The 23,467-nt window shown below is 46.8% G+C and overlaps 1 protein-coding gene across 1 annotated transcript in view; it reads right to left on the bottom strand.

Moving 5' to 3' along the window:
• Positions 1-22,780, bottom strand: part of COL17A1 (collagen type XVII alpha 1 chain) — a 51,404-nt gene extending 28,624 nt beyond the window's left edge. The window contains exons 1-13 of the mRNA XM_033842488.2: positions 22,475-22,780; positions 14,854-14,916; positions 12,919-12,963; positions 11,553-11,657; positions 10,434-10,568; positions 8,191-8,238; positions 7,246-7,281; positions 6,180-6,227; positions 4,663-4,806; positions 3,275-3,433; positions 2,595-2,666; positions 1,203-1,274; positions 308-376 (exon numbers count right to left, since the gene is read on the bottom strand). Coding sequence (XP_033698379.1) covers positions 308-376; positions 1,203-1,274; positions 2,595-2,666; positions 3,275-3,433; positions 4,663-4,806; positions 6,180-6,227; positions 7,246-7,281; positions 8,191-8,238; positions 10,434-10,568; positions 11,553-11,657; positions 12,919-12,963; positions 14,854-14,905 — 985 coding nt within the window. The 5' untranslated portion in view covers positions 14,906-14,916; positions 22,475-22,780. The remainder of the gene's footprint in view (positions 1-307; positions 377-1,202; positions 1,275-2,594; positions 2,667-3,274; positions 3,434-4,662; positions 4,807-6,179; positions 6,228-7,245; positions 7,282-8,190; positions 8,239-10,433; positions 10,569-11,552; positions 11,658-12,918; positions 12,964-14,853; positions 14,917-22,474) is intronic.
• Between the last annotated feature and the right edge of the window lie 687 nt (positions 22,781-23,467).

Here is a 23,467-nt window from a genome sequence, read left to right as displayed (position 1 = left end):
GCCCTGGCCCTTGTGATGGGTAACCAGTAACCAGGCCAGGGGCTTCCAGCAAGGGTGGGGGCTGGGGTGTGAGTGCCTGACCCTGCGCAGGTGTGGAGCTTCCTGGCCCCCTGGGACAGGAAGGCCAAGGTAAGGTAAGGGGCATACCCCCCTGCCCACTCCTGAAAACAACCAAGAGGCCCGTGGGGTGAGTCCCATTTGCAGACCTCAGACCACCAATGGGTTATGTCCCCTCCTGCCATGTGTCACTCAGAAGCAGCTCTTCCTGTGGGCCAGCCTGCCCCCAGCAGCTGGGGACAGCACTCACCTGTGGAGGTGGACACCCCAGTGCTCACAACGGCAGGGCTCTGGGGCATGTTTCTCTTCACACCATATGCTGCAAGAGAGGAACCTATGAATGAGCAGAGCCAGCATAGGAGGGCAGCTCCACGCTGGGTGGAAGCAGCCTGACCCACCCTGGCCGACAGGCAGCCTCCCCAAGTGAGAGGAAGATATTGGGTTGGCCACAAAGTTCATTCGGGTTTTCGGTAGCATCCTGGACGAACTTTTGGCCAACCCGATAATAATGAACAGAATAATAATGAATAATAGAATCAACTTTCTCCCACCTTGGGGGCAGCAGTGAGTTTAGATGAAAACGTCTATGATATAATCCCCATCCTTGGAGGACCATTCCAAAGGCCACCTCCCCCGTGAAGTCCTCCCAGACCCTCCCACATTTCCTTCCCTTCTGAATTCCTTCAGCTAACACCTGCTCTGCACAGCTTGATTCATGCTCTCTAACAGGCTCCCCCAGATGTTTCACGTGTCTTAGACTTTCTGCTCCAACTTAACGGTAAGCAAGTTGAGTTCAAAGGCTGAGGCTCGCACCTTTTCTGTCCCCCACCCCGCCGGGTGCACTATAAAGTCAGCCAGATGATTGACTTGCAGTGACAGTGGGCTGTCAAGGACAGCAGTGAGACATGGGGATATACAGGAGACGCCGCCAGCACAGGCTCCCACTCATGTCTGAGCCAGCACATGATTCAGGTTGGCATCTCTGGGTCGAGGTGTGGAGGGTTGTTTCTTTGGTGGGAAAGGTCGATTGATTTTTAGGGACATTTTTGCCCCTCTAATTCCCTTCTTGAAAAGGGCTATTGTGAGTTATAGCTGCAAAGAGGCGTTATTTCCCATCCCCTAGGCTCCAAACCCCAGTTACGGACCTGTGGAGGTGGTGGTCATGCCATGGGACAGGGCTGGTGAACTGGGGGCCAGATTGTTCTGCATGCCAAACACTGTGAGAGGAATTGAGGACAGGTGAGTGCAGGTACATAGATGAGGCCCCCCCCAGGTTAAGGCAGCCAGTCCCAGGAGCTCCCCAAACCATTTTCACAAGTAATGCCTTTGCATATGACAGAGATCCCTGACATTCTCAGTTCCCACACTCTCACTGACACGGCGATTTTTTTTAATACCCCACCTCCCTACCCCAGGCAAAAGTTACTAAGCTCTATTTATTGAGTAGTTAGGTTCACACAACTTAATAGCGGTAGTTCACATAGGGTCTGTTGCTGTATGCCTCAAAAATTTAAAATATCCCAGGGGTTCCCTTCCCTGCAGGACCCTTGGGTGCCGTGGTGTACAGTGTGGGAACTGTGGATACAGACACAGTGGAGGCTAAGAAGCACTGACTGGGCAGGACCCTTGTTTTCCTCCTTTCTTTTCTTGGCTCAAACACACAAAACTCCCCTCGCCCCCATTACGATTTCAAAGGCTGGTTATTTGTTTGTTTTTAACAATGTGCAGAAGCTCATTCCTCCCCAGGTAACAGCTTCTCTTATTCCATCCTGTCTAGAGTTTGGGGCACAAGATCATGGATCCAACATCAGCCTTCCCTCCTCAGTCAGGACTTTGCAAAGTATTGATTGAATAGCAAAGGAAGGAGGAACAAAGCATGAAGCTGGTGTCTTCTGGGCTTGTGGGACTCTAGGCAATTGGAGGTGTTAAAATCAGAAGGCAAGAATACCAGCCATCACCGTATTTATTAGTCATGATATCACAGAGGGGAGGCAGATTGCTTTAACAAAAGATGTGGGCGGATCACTTATTTACGTATAGGCTATTACGATGTATGTGGAACTAGAGTGAACACATACTTCTTTAAAATGATCCTATGTTTGCCTTGGACGTTAAGCAGTAACATTATTGAGCCGCCAAGGAACTGCGATATTTATAAAAAGATGTGAAGTTAAGCTCTTTCTAAATTAACAATGCTTTCCACCTGAAAATGTCCTGAGCTCTGCCTCACTTGGCCCCTTTATTTCCATCTCTCCACCTCTCCCATTAAGTAAGGGGACCAGAGCAGAATAAGCACGTAAGTGTGGTCTCCGGCGCCCTCCCCCTTAGCCCTTTCCCTCCGGGACTGAGCCATGTCTCCTATGGAGGGCAGGCTCTGTGCCTTCTAACGCAGCTCCTTGGCTGCTGGTTCCACGTTGCCATGGGCGTGGAGGAAGTCCTCATGCTCTCAGTCAGGAAGAACATCCTCCCTACAAACCATTCCATTGTCCTCACTAGGCAAGAGCATCCCTGTTTGTTTCAAGCTGGCAAGCACCGACCTGAGGAGCTGGTGCTGATTCCAGGCTGCAGAGCTGGGGAGCTGGAAGCCATGTTGTTTGGAACTCCAAAGACTGTGGGGGAAGAGGAAGGCTGGTGAGAGGACGTCCACACAGAACAGGGGCAAAGAAGCACAGGAAGAAAGGCCAGCACTGCATTGTGTTACATTTCTGTTTTTAGGAAAAACCTGGGCTCTTGCTTTGCAGCACGGAACCAACCATTAGTCTGTGGTGTGCCTTGGGTCATAACAGCCAATGGGCGGTCACAGGTCGGTGGGGTTTGAGTGGGCATCAGTTCCAGCCAAGCCCCTCTTGTTAGTGACCATTTTACAGAGAAGGCACTTTAAGCCCAGAGAAGTTAAATGACCTCTTAAGGTCACACAATTAATCCACATGGAGTGAAACCAGGTTCCTTACATTTGTTTTCATGTTCTTTCCCATTACATTTTTTTTTTTTTTTTTTGGATACACTGTACCATGTAGTCCTTTCCATAGGGGACCCACCAGAGGAAATGCCATAGAAGTTGAATTGAAGTTCCAGTGGAAAAATCTTGGGATGCTTGGCCACAGAAAGCCCCTCTAAGAAGCCTTGGGGATGGCAAGTGCCGGAGGGGTCATTCAGCTCCATCATAAGGCGTGGAGGGCTTAGCACTGGGAGGGGATGTGCACTGCAAGCCACGTACCTGATCCTGCAGAATAGGCATTGGTGTTGAGGAGGGATGAGCTCTGGGCTGTGATGTTGTTGTGATAGGTGCCCATGGAGGACCCTGCCGGCAGTGTGGAGGACCACATGTGGGAGGGAAGGTTGGCATCCAGGATGGTTGTGTCATAGGTGCCGGACACTGGAAACAGACATGCCCGACCACACCCCAGTGAGAGACAAACCCCCTCTATACTGGGGGGATCCAGTGGGCTTGGTTTGCCAGGACTTTCCTGGTTTTAGCCTTGAAGATCCCATGCCCTGGCAACCCCCTCAGTCTGAGGTGAACTGGGACAGTTGATCATCTCACTTCTGTTTGAAATCTCAGAGCTGGTGAAAACCTGACCTCTTGGGTTAGAAATTCTTGTTGGCTCTTGGTGAAATCTGAGGTAGGTAAATTTTGCTCTGCGGTCCACCCATTTCTCCTGCTAAGCCCCCTTTGCCACCCCTTTGTGCACTGTCCCCACCAACGGTCTCTCTCTCCCTCTGTTGCTGACTCCACCTTCCAAGATGCCATGAACCTGTGACTCCCTTACAGTAGAATTCCAGGCAGACAGCAGCACAGGTAGGGAAGCCCTCCGTCCCAAGGCCACGCCACACGGGTGGCAGCCTTCTCCGGTTGAACCCTCCTTAAACATTCCCATGTGCCAACCAGACCCAAGGGGTACTCTGCCCCCAAGAGGGGCTATGGGTACTTCTTCAAATCTGAAGTCAGTTCTGCCTATTTCTTATCTGAGAGGGAGTTAGCCACTCAGGTCACAAAGTACCCTGAGGTTTTGGTTTTATACTGAACAACACAAGCTCACTATCTCAAGATGGTTTTTCTTCAGTAGTGAATGAGAGGAAAGCTTCACCTCATAGCAGAACTGGCTTCTTTCCTCATCTCCCTCCAGAGACCTTGCCCTTGGTAGGCACGTGATATATGAATGCTGAACTACACTCATCCTGCTTGACTCCCCCCAGAGGCCCTCACATCCACACGGGCAGTGGCCGTGTCCATCCCGCTCACTGTCTTTCCTCAGTGCCCGGTGCTTGGCATATAATAAATGTTCATTGGATGAATGAGTGAATGATAGAAAACACTGCAACTTTCCCCAATAGTCTTCATTCAGGGAACCTGGCCAACACATTCCCAGGACATGTCAAGAATCTCCTGGGAGAGAATCTCTAGGCTCTAGAGCCGGACTATAGCCAGCACATAGAATGGTTGACCAGACGGGGGTGAGAAGGGTGCAGCCCACATTTTCACGCTGCAGGAAGAGCACTGCTCAGGGTTTTGTGAAGTCTCTGCCGCGGCCTGAAAGCCCTGCCCGGACACATCTGCCACCTTGTCCCCTTCCTTCCGCAGCAGATCGGGGCTGTGGGGCTTACCTGACTGGGAGCTGGCTGTCACCAGTTTGGTCTCCACGGTGCCTTTCTTGGGGATGGGGAGTGTGTGAGAGGAATTCCGGGTGGGGCTCACGCTTGCCGATCGGCTTCCCTTGAGCAAACGCTTGACGTCATCCAATTCCGTCCCTGTAAAGGAATCCTCCGCTTTTTCATCAGGCCCAGGATTCCTTCCTGAGCCCAAGTGCAGTGGGAGGAACATTCGCGGCACTCTGAATACTAGGGAGGATGAAGCCTCCGCCTCACCCGCCAGGACATTTTTGGTTAGCCTTATAATTTTTGCCTTTTGTCCATTTATAGCACTGATTAACCTGGTGATTTGTAATATTAGTGGCCGCATAAATACAGTGCCTCTACAAGGAGGTCAAAGTTCTCAGTACATACTAGACCTAATTAGACCTCATCAGACAGCACAGGGAAGATTCTGTGGCTGGAAGACACTGTCATCCTGGAACATTTACACCCAGGACAGTTGGAGCACCAGACCCCTTGAAACAAATGCTTCAGCAGTGGTCTCATCCCGGGTACAGGATGCCTCAGGTGTTGGGTGCCTGACCTTGTATGCTCTGTAGTGTCAAAAGGAATTTGTGGCCCATAACTCTTAAATATTACACTGCTTTCCTGTGGGTTAACTGCAAGCCCCTCTGGCTGATATAATCTGTAGCGAGGTGATTCAGTGGAGTGAGCACCCCGTGCCTCCTGAGGTGGCAAACAGAGGGGAGGGGGGCGTCGCGCAAGGGCAACGCACAGGACATCTTCAGACGACATTGCTGGAGGACTGCCCAGGCAGCCCCTCTCCCGAGAGCTCCATCCTTTGTGCTCAGCACCCCGAGCCTGGAAGGACTCAGGTGAGACAGCATCAGGCCTGGAGTCCAGCCCAGGCCCTGAGCTCTTTGGGCAAGTCCCAGGCTCTGATTGCTGAGCCACTCGACCCAGATCTTTCTCCTCCTAGTCTTTGTACTTGGCTCTCACCCATTTGGGCTCATTTCAAAGTGGCAAACAACAGGAGTCCAACACAGTCAACAGACAGAGACCGGGAAATCCTTGACATTCGAGATAGAGTTCAAACTCTCACACTCTGCTTCTGAGCCTTCTCTAAGCTTCACCAGCCCCACTGCATCCCCTCCTGCTCTTTTTCCTTCAGCTGCACCGAACCTTCCTCCCGTGTCTCTGCCCTCTCATCTCACTGAGTCTAGCTGACCCACCCTTCAGTCTCCCTTCAAGTGACTGACTAGCCCGGGGAGACTCCTGTGGCCCCCACTCCCTCAGCTCCCTGAGCTGTCATGGTTGGTAGGTTTATTGTCTCCCCTTAGTCTGTGAACTGTGAAGCATCAGGGACCATGACTGACTCAGAGCTCCTCACCCCCCGCACCCAGCCCGGAGTCCCCGTCAGAGAAGGCCTTAGACATGTCACTTATGATGGAGTGACTGCACACACACGCGCACACACACACAGCAGTAGCCCTGGGTTCCTGGATCCTTCCCAAGACCTGAGCACTTACATCGGGTAGATGGGGATGAACTCTGCAGTCGAACTCGGATCTCGCTCTCTGTACAGGGGAGAGATGGAGAAGCTGTGAATGAAGGAGCTTGGTTCACAGTGCCTGACACTGAGCTCTGAGCGGCAGATTATCTTTGGGTTGCTCTGCAATCTGTGTCCTGGGAACAGAAAAGCTAGGTGTGCCCAGGAAGAGTGCTTAGAAAGAGGCGTCTCCTCTCCACCCCCCAGCCTGCCCACAGCTAACCTCCCAGGCGCCTGGAGCAGAAACGCCAGGCTGAGCCCCGAGACTCCATCTCGATCGGCAATGACCAGCCCCTTTCACAGGGCCCTCTCCGCAATAGCAAGACAATTCTAAAGCCTGTAGTGTTTCCTTAGCCATTCTGGCCTCTTTAGGGCAGAAAGTGGGTGACTTAACATTATGAGCTTCAGGTGGAGTATGGGCCTCTATCGGACTATCAGCCTGAAGTTGTAGGTGGTCGGTATGTGCCTAACTTTCCAGTTACCAATACAACCAGGCCCCTGGGAAGTTTAGACTGGTCGTTGAGAACTCCCGGGGCCTGTGAAGAATTCTGCCTTCCATATAGCCCTCACACGTTCCTTGCCACCCTCACTGGATATATCAAGGCCAGCTTTCTCCAGGACACGTTCCCTCCTAGGGCCTTATCTACAGGCAGTCGTGGAGAGTGCAAAACTCTCAGGGAGCCCTTTGTCCCCTGGAACGATGAAAAAGAAGGGCTTGTGCTCACTTTTTGCTGCACAAAGGCAAATACAGCACATCTTGTTAAAGTCACCCAGGAGGCCGGGTGCGAAACCAGATGTGACGCCAGCACCTTCAGACAACCCACAGCAGTGCGAACCACTCCGTGTACTTGCTAGGTCGCTGTCAAAATCTACCCTTCCCACCCTCATGGAGCCAGCGGAAGACGCCCAGATGCTACAGGCTCCTTAGAAGCCGTGACTTATTCATTCTTTACACCTCACATTTCCTGGCTCACAGCTGGACACACGTTAGCAGCTCAGAAAATACTGGTTGAATGAACTGAACTGAATCCAGCACCAGAGCTCACCTCGTGTTTGGCTCCGTCCTCTGGTTGAAGAAGACGCTGAGAAACAAAGGAAAGTAATATTAGGCACATATAAGAGGTGGCATGCTAAATATTTGTGACATGGAGGCAGACCTATTTGGGTGGGAGGTGGAGGTTGTTTTCATAGTGCATTTATATCCAGATATAAGCCTTAATGTATGGTGGGTGCTTAGTAGTTCATGCCCACATAGCCAAGGGGCAGAGTGAGTTTTGTAAGCCTCGGTGCATTTAGGGTGTTAAGTTAGCAAATGAATGTGAAGTTGGCTCACACTTAGTGTTCACTAAGGAAATTGTTTGGGAGCATGATGCATTCGGACTGGCTGACCACACTGATCAACTGTATCGAAAGACTGCCAGGTCTCTCCCTTTCCAGGTCTTTTGTTAGAGACTGCCTTCATTTTCCCACTGTATGCAAATAAATGCATGAAATTATAATCACTGTAAAATCAATGATCATATCACAAATTCATATGCACAGCGAGAACCCAAGAATGTGGACTGAAGATTTAAAGTCATGTGAAGATACAGCCTAGGGTTTCATTTGGTTAAAATGTGTCCCTTTGAGACTGCTCTGGAGGAGGTGCTGGGATGTTTGACATCTGCGCATTCTAAGCCCTGCTCCCCTTTGCAGGGAGGTCTCTGTGGGTCCTGTGGAAGGAAAAATCCTATGACTGTTGCCTGGCCTGAGGGCTTATCTGTCCAAGCCTGAGCCTTGTATGAATAACTTGCCATTTCACGAGCAAAGACTTATGACAGCAAACTAATGTGGCTGACAGTCCCCTTAAGATGCTTCAGGATAAAGAGCAGGGAAGAGGGGTCAGCAGAGGTCAAACTCCTCGAGAAGAATCCACTTAACTCACGATGCTCCCCCTCCATCCCCGCCAGGCACGTTTGACCATTTCTCCAGAAAATAAGGGTAGGACATACCAAATTCCTTCCGAGGGTACTCAGGGGAAGAGTTGCCGCTGGAGCTCCCTGGAGAGAGGAAAAAACACTTAGTACAAATGGCCCCTTAGGCGCAAACGGCTTCCCAGAGAGTGGGTCCTTTCTGAAGCTCTGCAGCCTGGGTGTTCAGCACCAGATTTAAACAGGATTCGCCCAATGGATGTGCTTGCGGCACTCCCTTCTGGTCACCGATCTACTGTGGTGGGGCACGGTTTGAGCAAAGGAGAGCAGGAAGTTTTCGTTTCCTTTTTGTTTTCACGTCCTCGACTGCATTGGCCCTATGCAGTGCTGACACCAGAGAACCGGCTCTGATCAAATGAACGTGCTGTCAGCACCAGGGGTTCTCTGACTCCATGCAGCTCGTCCCGGATGGGGGCCTTGTGAAATGAAGAGACAAGCCCACGTGCCGGCAGAGCAGCAGGAAGCACTGTGGTGACCCCATCCACCTGGCCTAGGTTTGGGGCTCTCCCTACACCTGGCAGCCGTGGGTCAAAATCATTTACTGGGGTACCCATCCTTAATCCTGCTTCTCTATCATTGGTACCCATATCCATTCACTCTTAGACCCATTTGCCACCTGGCTTGTCTATTTTCCACTAAAATGTTTCTTCAGATCACCAGGAACTCCAGTAACCTTAGGAGCAGGACCCAGATGTCTTCCTCTCGCCTTCTCCTTCTTGGTCCTGAGCGCTCTCCCTCCCTCCCTCCCTCCCTCTCTCTGACTTCAGTGGCATCGCCACTGACTCCTCCTCCTTTCTGTGATCTGGTTGTTCTTTCTCCATCTTCCCCCAACTTTATCTTTCTATGCTCCCTTCTGCTTTTTTTTTTTTTTTTTTTGCGGTACACGGGCCTCTCACTGCTGTGGCCTCTCCCATTGCGGAGCACAGGCTCCGGACACGCAGGCTCAGCAGCCATGGCTCATGGGCCCAGCCACTCCGCGGCATGTGGGATCTTCCTGGACCGGGGCACGAACCCGTGTCCCCTGCATCGGCAGGCGGACTCTCAACCACTGCGCCACCAGGGAAACCCCCCTTCTGCTTTTAAACTCTTTCCTTGGCCAACTCCTTCAGTTTTCCAACCTCTACTAACAACTCCTTGTGAAAAACCCCAAACCGGGTGTCTTGCCTTGACTTCTCCCCTTAGTGCAAGTCCTATGTGTCCCACTGCCTGCGTGGTACCCCCAGCAGAAAGCTGTGGCAGCAGCTCCACTTTAGGACAAAATAACTGAACTCGTCCACTGGGAGGCCTCCCCCTGGCCTCCCTGCTTCAGTTGTCGGCACCACCATAAACCCAACCACCTGTGTCTGAAATCTCAGTGGAAACACTGACTCCTTTTTCTCTCTTCCCCCCAAAATTGAATAATTAACAAGCCCGTCAATTCCAGCTCTGCAACACCTTTCACTCCAGGTCCTCCTGTCGGCTCCCATTGCTACCACCGCAGTCCCAGCCAAGGTTCCCCTCCCCGGACTACTGATCACCTCCTAACTTGTCACTGTGTTCAGCCTCTTCCCGCCCTATGCGTCCTGAGCATGGCAACCAGAGTTCTAGTCCTGGACCACAGACACGATGGACGCTTTTGCTCAGAAATCTCTGTGGCTCTTCATCGTGTGCAGAATAAAGCCCAAACGTCTTGGCCTAGCACCGAATCTGCGTCTTTCCATCTCTCTTCACACAAGTACCACTGCTGCTCGTACCTGAGCCCTGGACTCCCGTCTTCGCTGTGCTGCTGTTCCTGCAGCCTGGAACAGCCCAGCTCTCCATCGGGTAAAGGCCTTACACATCATGAAGGCCCAGCTCAGATGCCACCTCCCACATAGACTCTTCCCTGAAGACCCATCTGGAAATGATAACCCCCTTCTACTTCACATTATAGCTTATCCGTCATCTTAACTTGTCTATTAGATCCTAGGCCCTCTGAAGACAAGATCCAGGTCTGATTCATTTAAGCGTCCATCCAGGCATTCTGCACGGCATTAAACGCCTGGTACATATCTGATAAAATACCAGTTGAAAAAGTGACTAAATGGATAAATGAATAAATGAGGGGTCGATAAATCAACAAAATCCCCAAGTAACCTGAGTCCATAAAAGAACCGTAACAAGAGTGGAAAGAAAGGTGGGAAGGCCCAGGTGAAGACAGGTGGCTGAGGCTTCAGTCTTCAAAGGATGAGAGAAGTTACTGAGGGAAGAGAGTGGCTCTCTCTTAAAGTCTATGGGACCGGTACCTTCGTATGTTCCATGGCGGGTGACGTGCGTTTTTCTCTCAAAGGTCGAGCCTGGTGAGTTGGGCAGAGTGGAGGCCAAGTCACCAGGGGCCCTCCTGTAACTGGAGGTAGAGGCATTTCCTCGTGTGCTCCCACCTACAAGAGGGGAAAAAGCACAGACCCTCAGAGCACTTCACAGATTGACATACGGTTCCACTAAGTGCACGCAGACTGCTCCTAATAAAGGAGGGCCCTACGGAGGGGCCAGAGGACTTCAGGAGAGCACGTCCGAAAGGATCCACCCCTCAGCATTCCCGTGGCTGCTCAGAAATGGGAGATGGAATTATTGCTACTGGAAGGTAGGGAGGTCCTTTATGTCTGTGGCCAAAGTGCACGGAAATGGAGAAGCGGGATGTTTCTTGAGGACTTGGCCTGCAATCGTAGAGCACTGCTGGGTGGACCAGAATACAACCCCACGTGGAAGTATTCCTCGAGAGGTAAGGGCAGGTGCTGCACTTGGTCAGCCCAGCTGTTTGCCTGTCTTGGGTCTTTTCTTTAGTGTCATTCCAAGATTTTAAAAGTGGCTTCAGCGGCTGTGTGTGTGTGTGTGTGTGTGTGTGTGTGTGTTTTCCCTGCTCTGTTTTGTTTCAGTTTGAAAGCTACCATGAAAGAATGCTTCTTTGGGAACAACTAGGCCTGTGTTGGACGCTTGCCCAGTGGAAATGCACAAAGTGCGGGTTCATATGTCACCAGATTTCCTTAGCACAGTAACCCAATCGTTAAGTTTCTTTTGTTGTTGTTAATTCAAACTGTAAACCCTCAGACATGCACACCCTTTTCTAAAAGAGATGGCTTAAAGAGAGTAATTCAGTGGGAAAGGAGTCAACTCCCCAGGAAGCCTTCTTAATTAATTATTGTTATTTATATCGGGGGACAGAATGATAACTGATTCCATTTTAAGTAGGCTTCAAATGTGGGTAGTTCGAAAGTCTCACCTTTGGTGGGATGTGTGTCCTTTACACAGCTCTTTGGGGTATTTGGAATGGGTGACAAACAGTGGTAATGGTCTCCCTCCATTCGGGACCCTCTCTCTCCCTGTCTATCTGCCCTACCCCAGCCCTCACACCAGCAGGCACTTACTTGAGTTTATGTAGCCGCTGCTGCCATGCATCAGGCTCTGTTTCTCTAGCCGACTCCCTCCACCAAGAGAGCCTGTTTTAGCATAGCCGTTGCTGGTGCCCCCTTCTGCAGAAAGGAGGAGCAGGTGACAATTTACAAGTGGAGTCAGTGCAGAGGGTTTCCTCGTTCCCTGCCCCTCGGAAGCCTTCCCTGGCTTCTCACCCACGAGGCTCTTGGTTTGGGGCCCCTTTCCCACCTGCACTGCACAATACATGCTGCCGTGCTCTCGGTTTGTTTGTTTTTGATACAAATGTCAAGAGCAAATATTCTACCCAATTTAAAAAGAAAGTTCCCTGGGTGGAGCATAGCAAGTTGCTGATTAGGAAAATTAAATATTTGAAAAGTCAGCAAGTGACGAAAACTCCTTGAGGCCAAGGCCTGGGTTGGTCTTGCTTTTTTTGAATGCCTGGTCGGTACACTGGACATGGCAGCCACTGGAAGTGTTGGAGGGATGAGTGAGAGCTCTGGGTTGCTGGTGTTTCACCTGGCAGCCCATCATGCTCCAACCTCCTGTGTGTGGATGGAGGGATCTCCCCACTCCCCACATTGAGCCAGGCTTCCCGAGAGGTGCAGGGCTAGTTTGAGGGCTCAGATCTCCATTATAGAATCCACTAACCCTAATAACCTCCTGAGAAAAAAGTGGTTTCAGACAGAAGCCTGGCTGTGGTTCCCTCCTCCACCCCAGGCCCAGACTGGATAAGATTTCTGAAATTTTAGTGTCTAGATCAGGCAAACTTATAGAGACAGAAAGTAGGTTTGTGGTATTCAGGGGCTGGGGAGAAGGGAGGGGGAATGGGAGTGACTGCTAATGGCCGTGGAAGGTTTTTTTGAGTGATGGAAATGTTCTAAAATTAGATTGTTGCAAAGGGTCTGCACGACTCTGTAAATACACTAACAACAATTGAATTATACACTTTGAACGGGTGGATTTTGTGGGATATAAGGTAATTTCAATACAGTTGTTTGAAAAAAAGATTTCAGGGCTTCCATAGTGGCGCAGTGGTTGAGAGTCCACCTGCCGATGCAGGGGACACGGGTTCGTGCCCCGGTCCGGGAAGATCCCACATGACGCGGAGCAGCTAGGCCCGTGAGACATGGCCGCTGAGCCTGCGTGTCCGGAGCCTGTGCTCCGCAACGGGAGAGCCCACAATAGTGAGAGGGCCACGTACCGCAAAAATATATATAATAAATAAATAAATAAATAAATAAAAGATTTCAGATATTTTGGACTTGCTCAACGGGAGAGTGAGTACCCACGGAAAATGTTACATGTGGAGCCCTTCACACAGGCCTTACTGAGAAGAAAGCTCTCAAGATGGTCACTTACTTGGTGGTAAGGACGTAAGTCTTGTAGTTATTGTTTCCGTGATAACTAGAAAAACACAAAGAAAAGATGAGATCTTAAGTAATGTACTGAAATCTCTGTACTTTGGCAAGGTCTCACATCGTTCACAGGTTCGGCTCATTAAATTAGGTTCAATATAGACTTTTATACACTTGTGCTTTAAGGTATTTGATCTGACCCACTGTAAAAGCAAATAGGTGCAATAACAATAGGGCTTAACGTACCTGGAAAACAGGTTTATATCCCTTTGGTACCAAAAGTAGTTAGTTACCCACTGATTTGAACAATGAGTTGTCTTGCTTTAATGTCTCTCATATAACAATTAGATCTAGTCCAGGTCTGGATTTGCCCTTGAAGGAGGATCAGGCCCTCAAGTCACTCTCTTTCTCTGCACTGCCCCTTCTAAATGGTCACCCGGTCCAGCTGAGGCCAGCATATCATCCTGGCTGATTACACTGTGATGCGAATAATTACCTTGAACCCCTTTATGAATTTGGGGGTGTCTCAAGGACATCATAATTCATTCTAAAGTCTTCAGGGCCACCCCTGAGTGTGAGGAGGTGTAGGAAGGAAGGGGGTCGGTAAGTCACATTTGGTGCTTGGACAGATGAACATCCAAGACAGACTTGAAGAACCAGTCCCTTTGCCTCCCGAAACTGAGAAGACTCCAAGTGATGGTGAGTCTATAGAGGTCACAAAAGCTTCCGGTGTTTTTGAAAAACACCAGTTAGAAGAAAGACCTCTTGCCTTCCTGAATCACTCTCTCCTCTACAGCAGCATGGGGAGGTGAGTAGACTCCCAAAACCATAACTGGGCCAATTCTGTGCTCTGACTGTGACCATCACCAACCACTACCTCCCTCTGGGTTGGACATCAAGGAGCACCTATCTAGCTAAGGTCGCTGGTTTCTAGAAGCACCCTTCTCGTGCACACGCCCAAGCATATTCATATGCGTGTTGTGTATGCACGTATGGTTGGTGAAAGGAGAAAAGGATGAAGAAGATTGTGGGGCATCACTTTGTGCTGCTGGCAACGGCTGCATCCCACACCGGTCGTACTGCTCCCTCACCCTTTCCTTCTTCACCCTGCGTGTTCCTATTAGCTTGGTTGTCCTAGCAGCGACATGGCGTTATGAATGGAGCAGAAGCATCATTCCATGCGTAAAAGGAAATGGTTTTTCAGACTAAAATGGCAGCTTGATTTGAATAATAGTCCTTGAGCTTCCACTAAACTTCTCATTGCGTGGACCTTTGGGATCCTATGACACATAAAAATAAATTCTTGCTTAAGCTAAAAGTTCCAAGTCTGTGGAGCCAGAATTTTTTATTGGCAATATATGAAAGTCACAGGATAAATGAAAGAGTCAGAGCTGTTAAGGGGCTATTTTAATGTCTCTGAGTTTATTATTCGGGCAGTTTCACAAAAGAAATGTGTCTGTTTTCAGTTTTCGGTGTAGACTGCAACTGTGACACCAGTGTGATTCCAACTTTGTCCCTGCAATAATGGGATATTATTCTTTTGGATTTCTGTTGCCCTGTATCCCTAAAATAGAACACGGTTAAATAAGCTGTTGTAAATTCATTCAACAGGATATTATGAAACCATTAAAAATGCTGGTTATAAAAACTGGAACACAGAAATGGTGATTTTCATCTTTGAAGAAAAAGCAGAACACATTTTGATTACACGTGTGTTAAAAAAATCAACAAAAGGCTTCTTATAGGAAGAAATAGTCTATTTAGGAAAACATTTAAAATGATACAGTGGGGAAAAAAAGCAAAAAGAAAAAGCTAAGAAAAAACTAAAAACAAAGGAAATAGAAAAAAAGATACAGTAGTTGTGGTAGAATTAGGAATAAATTATTTACTCTTTCCAAAAATTTTTTTACTTTTATAATGACACGTTTCATGCCCTTACGTCTTTCAGTGACTTCACTGCCATCTCGTTTGTTCTTCTTGGTTACATCCATACCATCGCCCCCTATGGAAAAAGCCAGAAACCATGAATAACCATGTCTATGACCATCACTTCATAAGTATAGGTCCCTACTATTCAAGCTGAGAACCAAAACTTGATTCCTAGAATTCAAACCATAATTCTTTCGTGTGTATATTTTTTTAACAAGAGTCATTCCCACTTCCTGTATCAGTGAGAGAGTAATTTAATAGTTCCACCTTGGATTCTACTCCTTTGTATTGGGATTTTTTTTTTTTTTTATTGAATGGAGACACCATAATTTATCTCATTCCCCACTGATAAAGATTTAAATTGCTTTCAACTTTAACTTTTTATAATACAATATATATACAAACAGGGAGAATAGGACAATGAATATCCCTGTTCCCATAATCCAGCCACAACAATCAAAAATTCATAACCTGTTTCTTTTTTAATTTTATTTTTTTATACAGGTTATTAGTCATCCATTTTATACACATCAGTGTATACATGTCAATCCCAATCACCCAATTCATCCCACCACCACCCCCCACCCCTGCCGCTTTCCCCCCTTGGTGTCCATACGTTTTTCTTCTACTTCTGTGCCTCAATTTCTGCTCTACAAACTGGTTCATCTGTACCATTTTCTAGGTTCCACATATATGCGTTAATATACGATATTTGCTTTTCTCTTTCTGACTTACTTCACTCTGTATGACAGTCTCTACATCCATCCACGTCTCTACAAATGACCCAATTTCATTTCTTTTTATGGCTGAGTAATGTTCCATTGTATATATGTACCACATCTTCTTTATCCATTCGTCTGTCGATGGGCATTTAGGTTGCTTCCATGACCTGGCTATTGCAAATAGTGCTGCAATGAACATTGGGGTGCATGTGTCTTTTTGAATTATGTTTTTCTCTGGGTATATGCCCAGTAGTGGGATTGCTGGGTCATATGGTAATTCTATTTTTAGTTTTTTAAGGAACCTCCATACTGTTCTCCATAGTGGCTGTATCAATTTACAGTCCCACCAAAAATGCAAGAGGTTTCCATTTTTTCCACCCTCTCCAGCATTTGTTGTTTGTGATTTTCTGATGATATCCATTCTGACCAGTGTGAGGTGATACCTCATGTAGTTGCTTATTTAGGTCTTCTGCCCATTTTTGGGTTGAGTTGTTTGTTTTTTTAATATTGAGCTGCATGAGCTGTTTATATATTTTGGAGATTAATCCTTTGTCCATTGATTCATTTGCAAATATTTTCTCCCATTCTGAAGGTTGTCTTTTCATCTTGTTTATGGTTTCCTTTGCTGTGCAAAAGCTTTTAAGTTTCATTAGGTCCCATTTGTTTATTTTTGTTTTTATTTCCATTACTGTAGGAGATGGATCAAAAAATATCTTGTTGTGATTTATGTCAAAGAGTGTTCTTCCTATGTTTTCCTCTAAGAGTTTTATAGTGCCCAGTCTTACATTTAGGTCTCTAACCCATTTTGAGTTTATTTTTGTGGATGGTGTTAGGGAGTGTTCTAATTTCATTCTTTCATATGTAGCTGTACAGTTTTCCCAGCACCACTTATTGAAGAGACTGTCTTTTCTCCATTGTATATCCTTGCCTCCTTTGTCATCAATTAGTTGACCATAGGTGCGTGGGTTTATCTCTGGGCTTTCTATCCTGTTCCATTGATCTATATTTCTGTTTTTGTGCCAGTACCATATTGTCTTGATTACTGTAGCTTTGTAGTATAGTCTGAAGTCAGGGAGTCTGATTCCTCCAGCTCCGTTTTTTTTCCTCAAGACCGCTTTGGCTATTCAGGGTCTTTTGTGTCTCCATACAAATTTTAAGATTTTTTGTTCTAGTTCCATAAAAAATGCCATTGGTAATTTGATAGGGATTGCATTGAATCTGTAGATTGCTTTGGGTAGTATAGTCATTTTCACAATGTTGATTCTTCCAATCCAAGAACATGGTATATCTCTCCATCTGTTGGTATCATCTTTAACTTCTTTCATCAGTGTCTTATAGTTTTCTGCACACAGGTCTTTTGTCTCCCTAGGTAGGTTTATTCCTAGGTATTTTATTCTTTTTGTTGCAGTGGTAAATGGGGGTGCTTCCTTAATTTCTCCTTCAGATTTTTCATCATTAGTGTATAGGAATGCAAGAGATTTTGGTGATTTTTTTTTTTTTTTTTTTGCGGTACTTGGGCCTCTTAATGTTGTGGCCTCTCCCGTTGTGGAGCACAGGCTCCAGATGCACAGGCTCAGCAGCCATGGCTCATGGGCCTAGCTGCTCCGCGGCATGTGGGCTCTTCCTGGACCGGGGCACAAACCTGTGTCCCCTGCATCGGCAGGCGGACTCAATCACTGCGCCACCAGGGAAGCCCTGTGCATTAATTTTGTATCCTGCAACTTTACCAAATTCATTGATGAGCTCTAGTAGTTTTCTGGTGGCATCTTTAGGATTCTCTATGTATAGTATCATGTTGTCTGCAAACAGTGACAGCTTTACTTCTTTTCTGATTTGGATTCCTTTTATTTCTTTTTCTTCTCTGATTGCCATGGCTAGGACTTCCAAAACTATGTTGAATAATAGTGATTTGATTCCTAGAATTCAAACTTGAATTCAAAACTTGATTCCTAGAATTCGAAGCATAATTCTTTTGTGTGTGTGTGTGTGTGTGTGTGTGTGTGTGTGTGTGTGTATATATATATTGTGTGTGTGTGTGTATGTGTGTGGTACACGGGCCTCTCACTGTTGTGGCCTCTCCTGTTGTGGAGCACAGGCACCGGACGCGCAGGCTCAGCGGCCATGGCTCATGGACCCAGCCGCTCCGCGGCATGTGGGATCTTCCCGGACCAGGGCACGAACCCGTGTCCCCTGTATCGGCAGGCAGACTCTCAACAACTGTGCCACCAGGGAAGCCCCGTGTGTATATTTTTTAATGAGTCATTCCCACTTCTTGTATCAGTGAGATAGTAATTTAATAGTTCCACCTTGGATTCTATTCTTTTGTATTGGGATCTTTTTTTTTTTAAGGTCTAATTGAGCAGGCTGCCCCCTGCTGAATGTTAAAGGTCTTACATAGAAGATCTGGTGCCCTGACTATAAAACTTCCACTTTTTGCCCAAGTAACACATAGCTGAAGGATATCTGTCAAAGCACATGGTGCTTTCAACTAATTCATTTTGATGTATCCCATAATGTTCAGTGTTCTATATGGAGCTCTACGAATACAAGACATTCATGTTTCATTATTTAGAGTTCGGATGTGAGAATGTTTGATGGATTCAAATCAGGATAAAAATCATAATGGTCATACTTGTGTGGAACTTTACACTTCTTATAACATGAAACTTTCTCTTCATAACGCACCAGCCCTACTATGCTTATTTACAGACATAAGTAGTGAAAACATGAAGAAAATCAGTGTAAAATCTATTGAAATACATAGGAAAATATTTGTACATATCATCTGTGTTCTCCCTTCACTCTTACTCTGTGTTCTGAGTAGAAAAATCATTGAGATCTTGTCCGCTGTCCTGAAGCCTGGATGAGATAAGGCAAGGCTGACTTAAGGGGTGGGGCCGGGCTGGGGGGTGGGGGAGGAGCGTGATTCAGGCTTGAACACACAGAAGACCATGGCAAGGATCCCTGACCAACTGGGTGCATTTGGCTGTAGTTGCCAGTCTCAGGCTCTGCAGGGACTTGAAATCTGGCTTTCCCTGTGGTTCTCTCCTCCCAGCCCCCCAACCTTCCCTTCCTCCTCGTTTATTTGTTGGATGCAGTTCAAATTGGATTCTAGAATTCTGGAGCAAGCTACTTCTGCCCAGGACAACCCTTTCTTGAACGCTTTTAGTCTTTTTCTTCTGCCTGGTGACCTTAGGGTCTACTTATCCATTAGGTGCAATGGGCACAGTGCCTAGCCCCATCATACTTTCAGGGGCCCACAAAAATGTTTGAACTTTTTTATAATCGAAAGGAAAAATGAACACAATCCAACCTGGATTATATTCTTTCAATGCAGGTTTTTTTTTTTTGGTTTGTTGTTGTTGTTGTCATTGCTTGTTTTTTTCCTGGAGGCAGGACATCCACAAAGGCAAAATTATCTAGGGCCGACAGAAGTCCTAGTGCAGCCCTGAATGACTGTCCCACTGAAAATCAAGACCAACTGGTCAACTACCCAGGGAAATTCACCAAGATCCACACACTTAGCGTCAGGGCCTGATCGAATGTGCCAACTTTTTGCTCATCAGAGTTTTTTAAATGCAGCAAGGAATGAGGCATCACAGGAAAACTCCTGGCTGCATCTGAGAAGACTCAGTTCTTTGCAGGTATGTTTCCCAGAGCCAAAGAGCAGGGGCTCCATAAGCAATTTAACAATGGAGTCCAACCTCATTAGAGGGCCAAACCTAGCCTGTGACTGTCTGCATTCCAGCTATTACCTGTATGACTTATGTCACACCAACCTACCTACAACCTGACACCCTCTCTGAAATCCTATGTTGAAGCATGAATTGCCTTTGGTACCTCTGAAATCCCTCCTCCTTTTTTTATTTTCCCCCAACTGGTCATTAGCTGTGAAGCAGGAGGTATTTTGGAGTTCAAATGCCCCTGGCTAAAAAAAAAAAAAAAAAAAAAAAAAAAATGCCCCTGGCTGCTGGTGGGGAGCCACCTAGGATGGCACCTGAATCGATATGAAATATTATCCTGAAAGGAACTGTTTATAACAATCCATGGAAACTTTAACTTCCCACAAGTTATTGCTTACTATGATCCTTTAATGAAAGTTGCTGCCGGCAGCTATAAATTTGGGTTTGGCTGGGTTGTTTCCACTTGTAGCCATCAAGGCAGACTGATGATAGCTCCACTCCATTTGTTAAGAGTCTCAGCGTCTAGGCAGCAAAACTGGCAAGTGTTTTCTTGCCCTTTCTGTACCCCGAGATATAACAGACATTTCTAGGTATCCCCCATCTTTTTCTTAGGTCCCAATGATGAAGCCTTAAGATCTGCAGCAAAAAGCCAAGAGTTCCCTAACTTCCAGAGGGCGTGAAGAGACAGCCTGCTAAGAAATCAGATGCCCCCCTCCAGGGCCTGGGGGCTCTTCACTGACTGGTGCTCTGGGATAGAAGGCCTCCTAGGTGGGTGCAGGTAGATTGGTTCTTGCCCCTCTCTCAGCCTGCAGCCCCTAAATGGCTGCATCCCATGGCCTTAACACAATGATTTCTCGGGCCTGAAGTACACAGGACGGAGCTCTGCTGACCTTGCCAAAGCTCTTGCCCAGACTGATAGTCTGAAATGGCAGAGATGTTTTGGGAGGTGGATTCCTTTAAACCAGAGGTAATGGGAAGCTTTCTGTGAGTTATCAAAGGAAAATGATGGGTTGAGGCACAAATCTGGACAGGGATCATCCCATGGGGGCCTATAGTTTTCCCACAGGACTTCCTTTTTAAATATTTTAAGTGCCGGTAGTTTTAAAAAGTGTAACTTAAGGGAAAGGAAAGTTACATGCCCAGGCACGTGTCTGAGCCTGCCTCTCCCAGCAGTGCTCATCCGTACACCTTCCTCCAAAAGCACTACTTAATGGAAGCACAGTCAAGTAGCATAATTTTAAACTTCTTGGATGTCTGAGCCACTTAACTAGAACCGAGGATAAGCAGGTCATTCAAGTTCTTAATTCCAAAATTATGTTCATTTCCATCCATAGTTCTAAGGGGCTGCTTTGTGGCTATTTCAATACTTAATGTTCTTTTGAAGATGTAAAAATGATCCTGTGTCATTTTCTTATGTAAGAAAACACAATGCAAAATCCTTTTTCTACTTGTATGAGGTTTTTTCCTTTCCCCTTCATTTAAATGATGTCACATCCACCTGAAACTATTCCGATGAAGATGGGGTGTAACCCAGGCACAAACCGCTGATACCAACAGAAAACCACCTCACTGAACTTATTATAACAACTCATGAAACACTTGGCCTTTGACACCAAGAAGGGAAGAGAGACGCTAAGTGTTTTTCTACTTTCCAATCTCTGCATACTTTACATTGTAAAACAAAACAACGGAATAACCAAAGTGTGGGAAAACCACCCACTAGCTCTTGCTCTGTTAACAGAGAAGGGGCAAGCAGTTTGCAGGGGGTATGAACACCCATGCCCTAGCGTTAACTGTTTCAGAGGCTTCTGACTCCACGCCACCCCACCCCCGTGGCTCCCCAGCAATGGGTCTCCAGCTTGCTGCATTTGGCTTCCTCCATTTTCATAACCCAGGGGTGAGGGAGCTTGGGCCCTGGCTTTGTGATCATGCCGCTTGTTTCGAGCCATGTTTGGTTAAATCCTGCCGCCGCTAACAATGGCAAATGAGCCAAACCAGACAGATGCAAACTTCTTTCGGTCAGGCATAATTTAAGAATGTGGTTAGTCCTTAGGTCAAATCGGTTTCACCAATCTGGGTTTCTATCCAAGCTTGAAGCAGGACTCCTTGCTTTAACTGCCCCCATGTCCACTCTGATCAGATTCGTGTGAGTGTTTTGAAGGGGCTGAGAGTAAAGCAAGCCCCCTCTGACTCTCGGAAGGGCTCCCTGGGGGGCTGGACATGTGCTTTCGTTTAGTTCCGACTTTGATCTGTGCCTTAGCTCTAAGAGAAAGCATGTGGGTGTAAGGAGAAACAATTCTCCTTTCCAAATAAATTTCTTTTAAAAGTCTCACTCACTACCTTTTATGGACAGAACAAATCCAACTCTTAAGGCTACTAATTGACCGCTTCTCAAAAGAAGTGAGGTACCACAGGCTTTGCCTACACTTCAAAAAGTAAAGTGGTAATTTGTCAGTTAGTAGTTAATGTGGTCCAGTGAGATACCTCAACTGGTAATTCTCACCCCAAAATGAATTCCTTTTGGCCCAAATTGGCCAGTAAAAGTAAAAGACAGATTTTTTTTTTTTCTTGTTCCAAGTTTGCCTCCAGGAAGTTTCTGGATTAATTATATCATTTCAGATATTCCACTTTACTTTAGATTAGGGGTAGTAATCGTCAAGCGTGATATACAGCAGTGTCCACCCGCCCCTTGAGCTTTATCAGAACCTCCCAGCGCAGACACCCGGGCAGCACTTTGGTTCTTAGTTCTCAGGGGCTACTTCTAGAAGCCTCAACTCACCTACACTTTAACTTCACCTCTGAGCTGTCCTCTTGCTGTCAAGGGGAGAGAGGGGAAGTAGAGGAGGGTGGGGAGAGAGAAACTGATTGAGAGAGAAGGAATTATAAACTCATCATATTTTAAATAAAACAATTTAACACAAGTCCTTTTACACTACTGAAAACAATACCAAAGAAATCTGGCCACTGGAGCTCACTTTATCTTAACTGGCCTTTTTCTTCTCTTTCCCACTGACAAAACTTTCTTGTTGTTCCTTTAAAAGACCTACCCTAAAAATAGAACACATAAGCCAAAGTAATCATTTATGATCAATTAATCACTTCAACCAGAACACTGGAAACTAAATAATGTCATCTCAGATTCTCTGACAAACATTGAAGTTCTCAGTGGCAAACCTCAAATTAAAATCTCACAAGAAGAGAAAACGGTCAAATTCCTATTACTTACCTAGGTTGAGGTGTTGAAGGAACCAGAAACAACTTTGAGTAAATGCCCCCTCTCTCCTTCTTCCCCTGACGTTTCCTTCTAGACGTTTGCTGTTCCCACTTTTTTTTATCCAGGCCCAGTCAAGGTGTGTTAGAGCTGAGTGATCTTTCAAAAATGTTCACTTCTTCTCTTGCCCTTGTTTCTTTCAGTTCTTTGCTTCCAAACAAGTCCTGACAAAGGTGTGTCGGCATTTACAGTGTGACTCCACCCTTCCAATTATCTGACACTTGCCGGATTAAAAAAAGTCTGCCTCCAGGATCAAACTTTACAGGAGGCAGAAACCTTCTCCAGTTTAGGTGGATCAATCATTTATGGGCCATGGGGAAAAGGGAGCAACTGTTCAGAATAAGGAAAAGACATTTTATTGCTCCTCCTTACCTTCTACAGCCAGAGAGCTGCCACAACCCGGTATTCCCCTCGCGCGCTGCCATGGGAATAATCAAAATCCCCATGTGCGTGACTCATGGTGTAGCCAGGCGTGTAGGGGCCTGTGGTCAAGGTCTGAGCCTGAGCCCTAGAAAAACTGTGAAGTTGACAGGATTTATATTCAAGACCTGTTTCCCCTATACATACCTTTTCCCTCTTTCCCCCATTCTGGCCCAACCCATGTCAATCTCACCTGGAGGAAACAGTGGGTGAACCAATTCAGAGTCAGACATTAATGACTGAAAATATAGAGCAATTGGTGGCATAGGGTTCATTTTTTAAAAGTAACCAGGTATAGTAATGCTGAGTCTAAGGAGTGATGTGAGTGACAGGATTTTAGGCATTTAGCCACCTAGTAATGGAGAGAGATACTGTTGGGGAGGGTTAAGGACGTTCTTGCCCCTCAATTCAGCACCCACATAGTCTCTACACATGCAAAGACATGTGTGGACTCCCAGAGGCCCTGTAACTCCAGGTACATTTTATGGGGCCATTAGACTTTTGTAAGAGGGCCAATTTGCGCCAATC

Source organism: Tursiops truncatus, chromosome 16 (genome assembly GCF_011762595.2).
Source record: "Tursiops truncatus isolate mTurTru1 chromosome 16, mTurTru1.mat.Y, whole genome shotgun sequence".
Taxonomy (NCBI): Eukaryota; Metazoa; Chordata; class Mammalia; order Artiodactyla; family Delphinidae; genus Tursiops; species Tursiops truncatus.
This window is presented reverse-complemented; position numbering and strand designations above follow the sequence as displayed.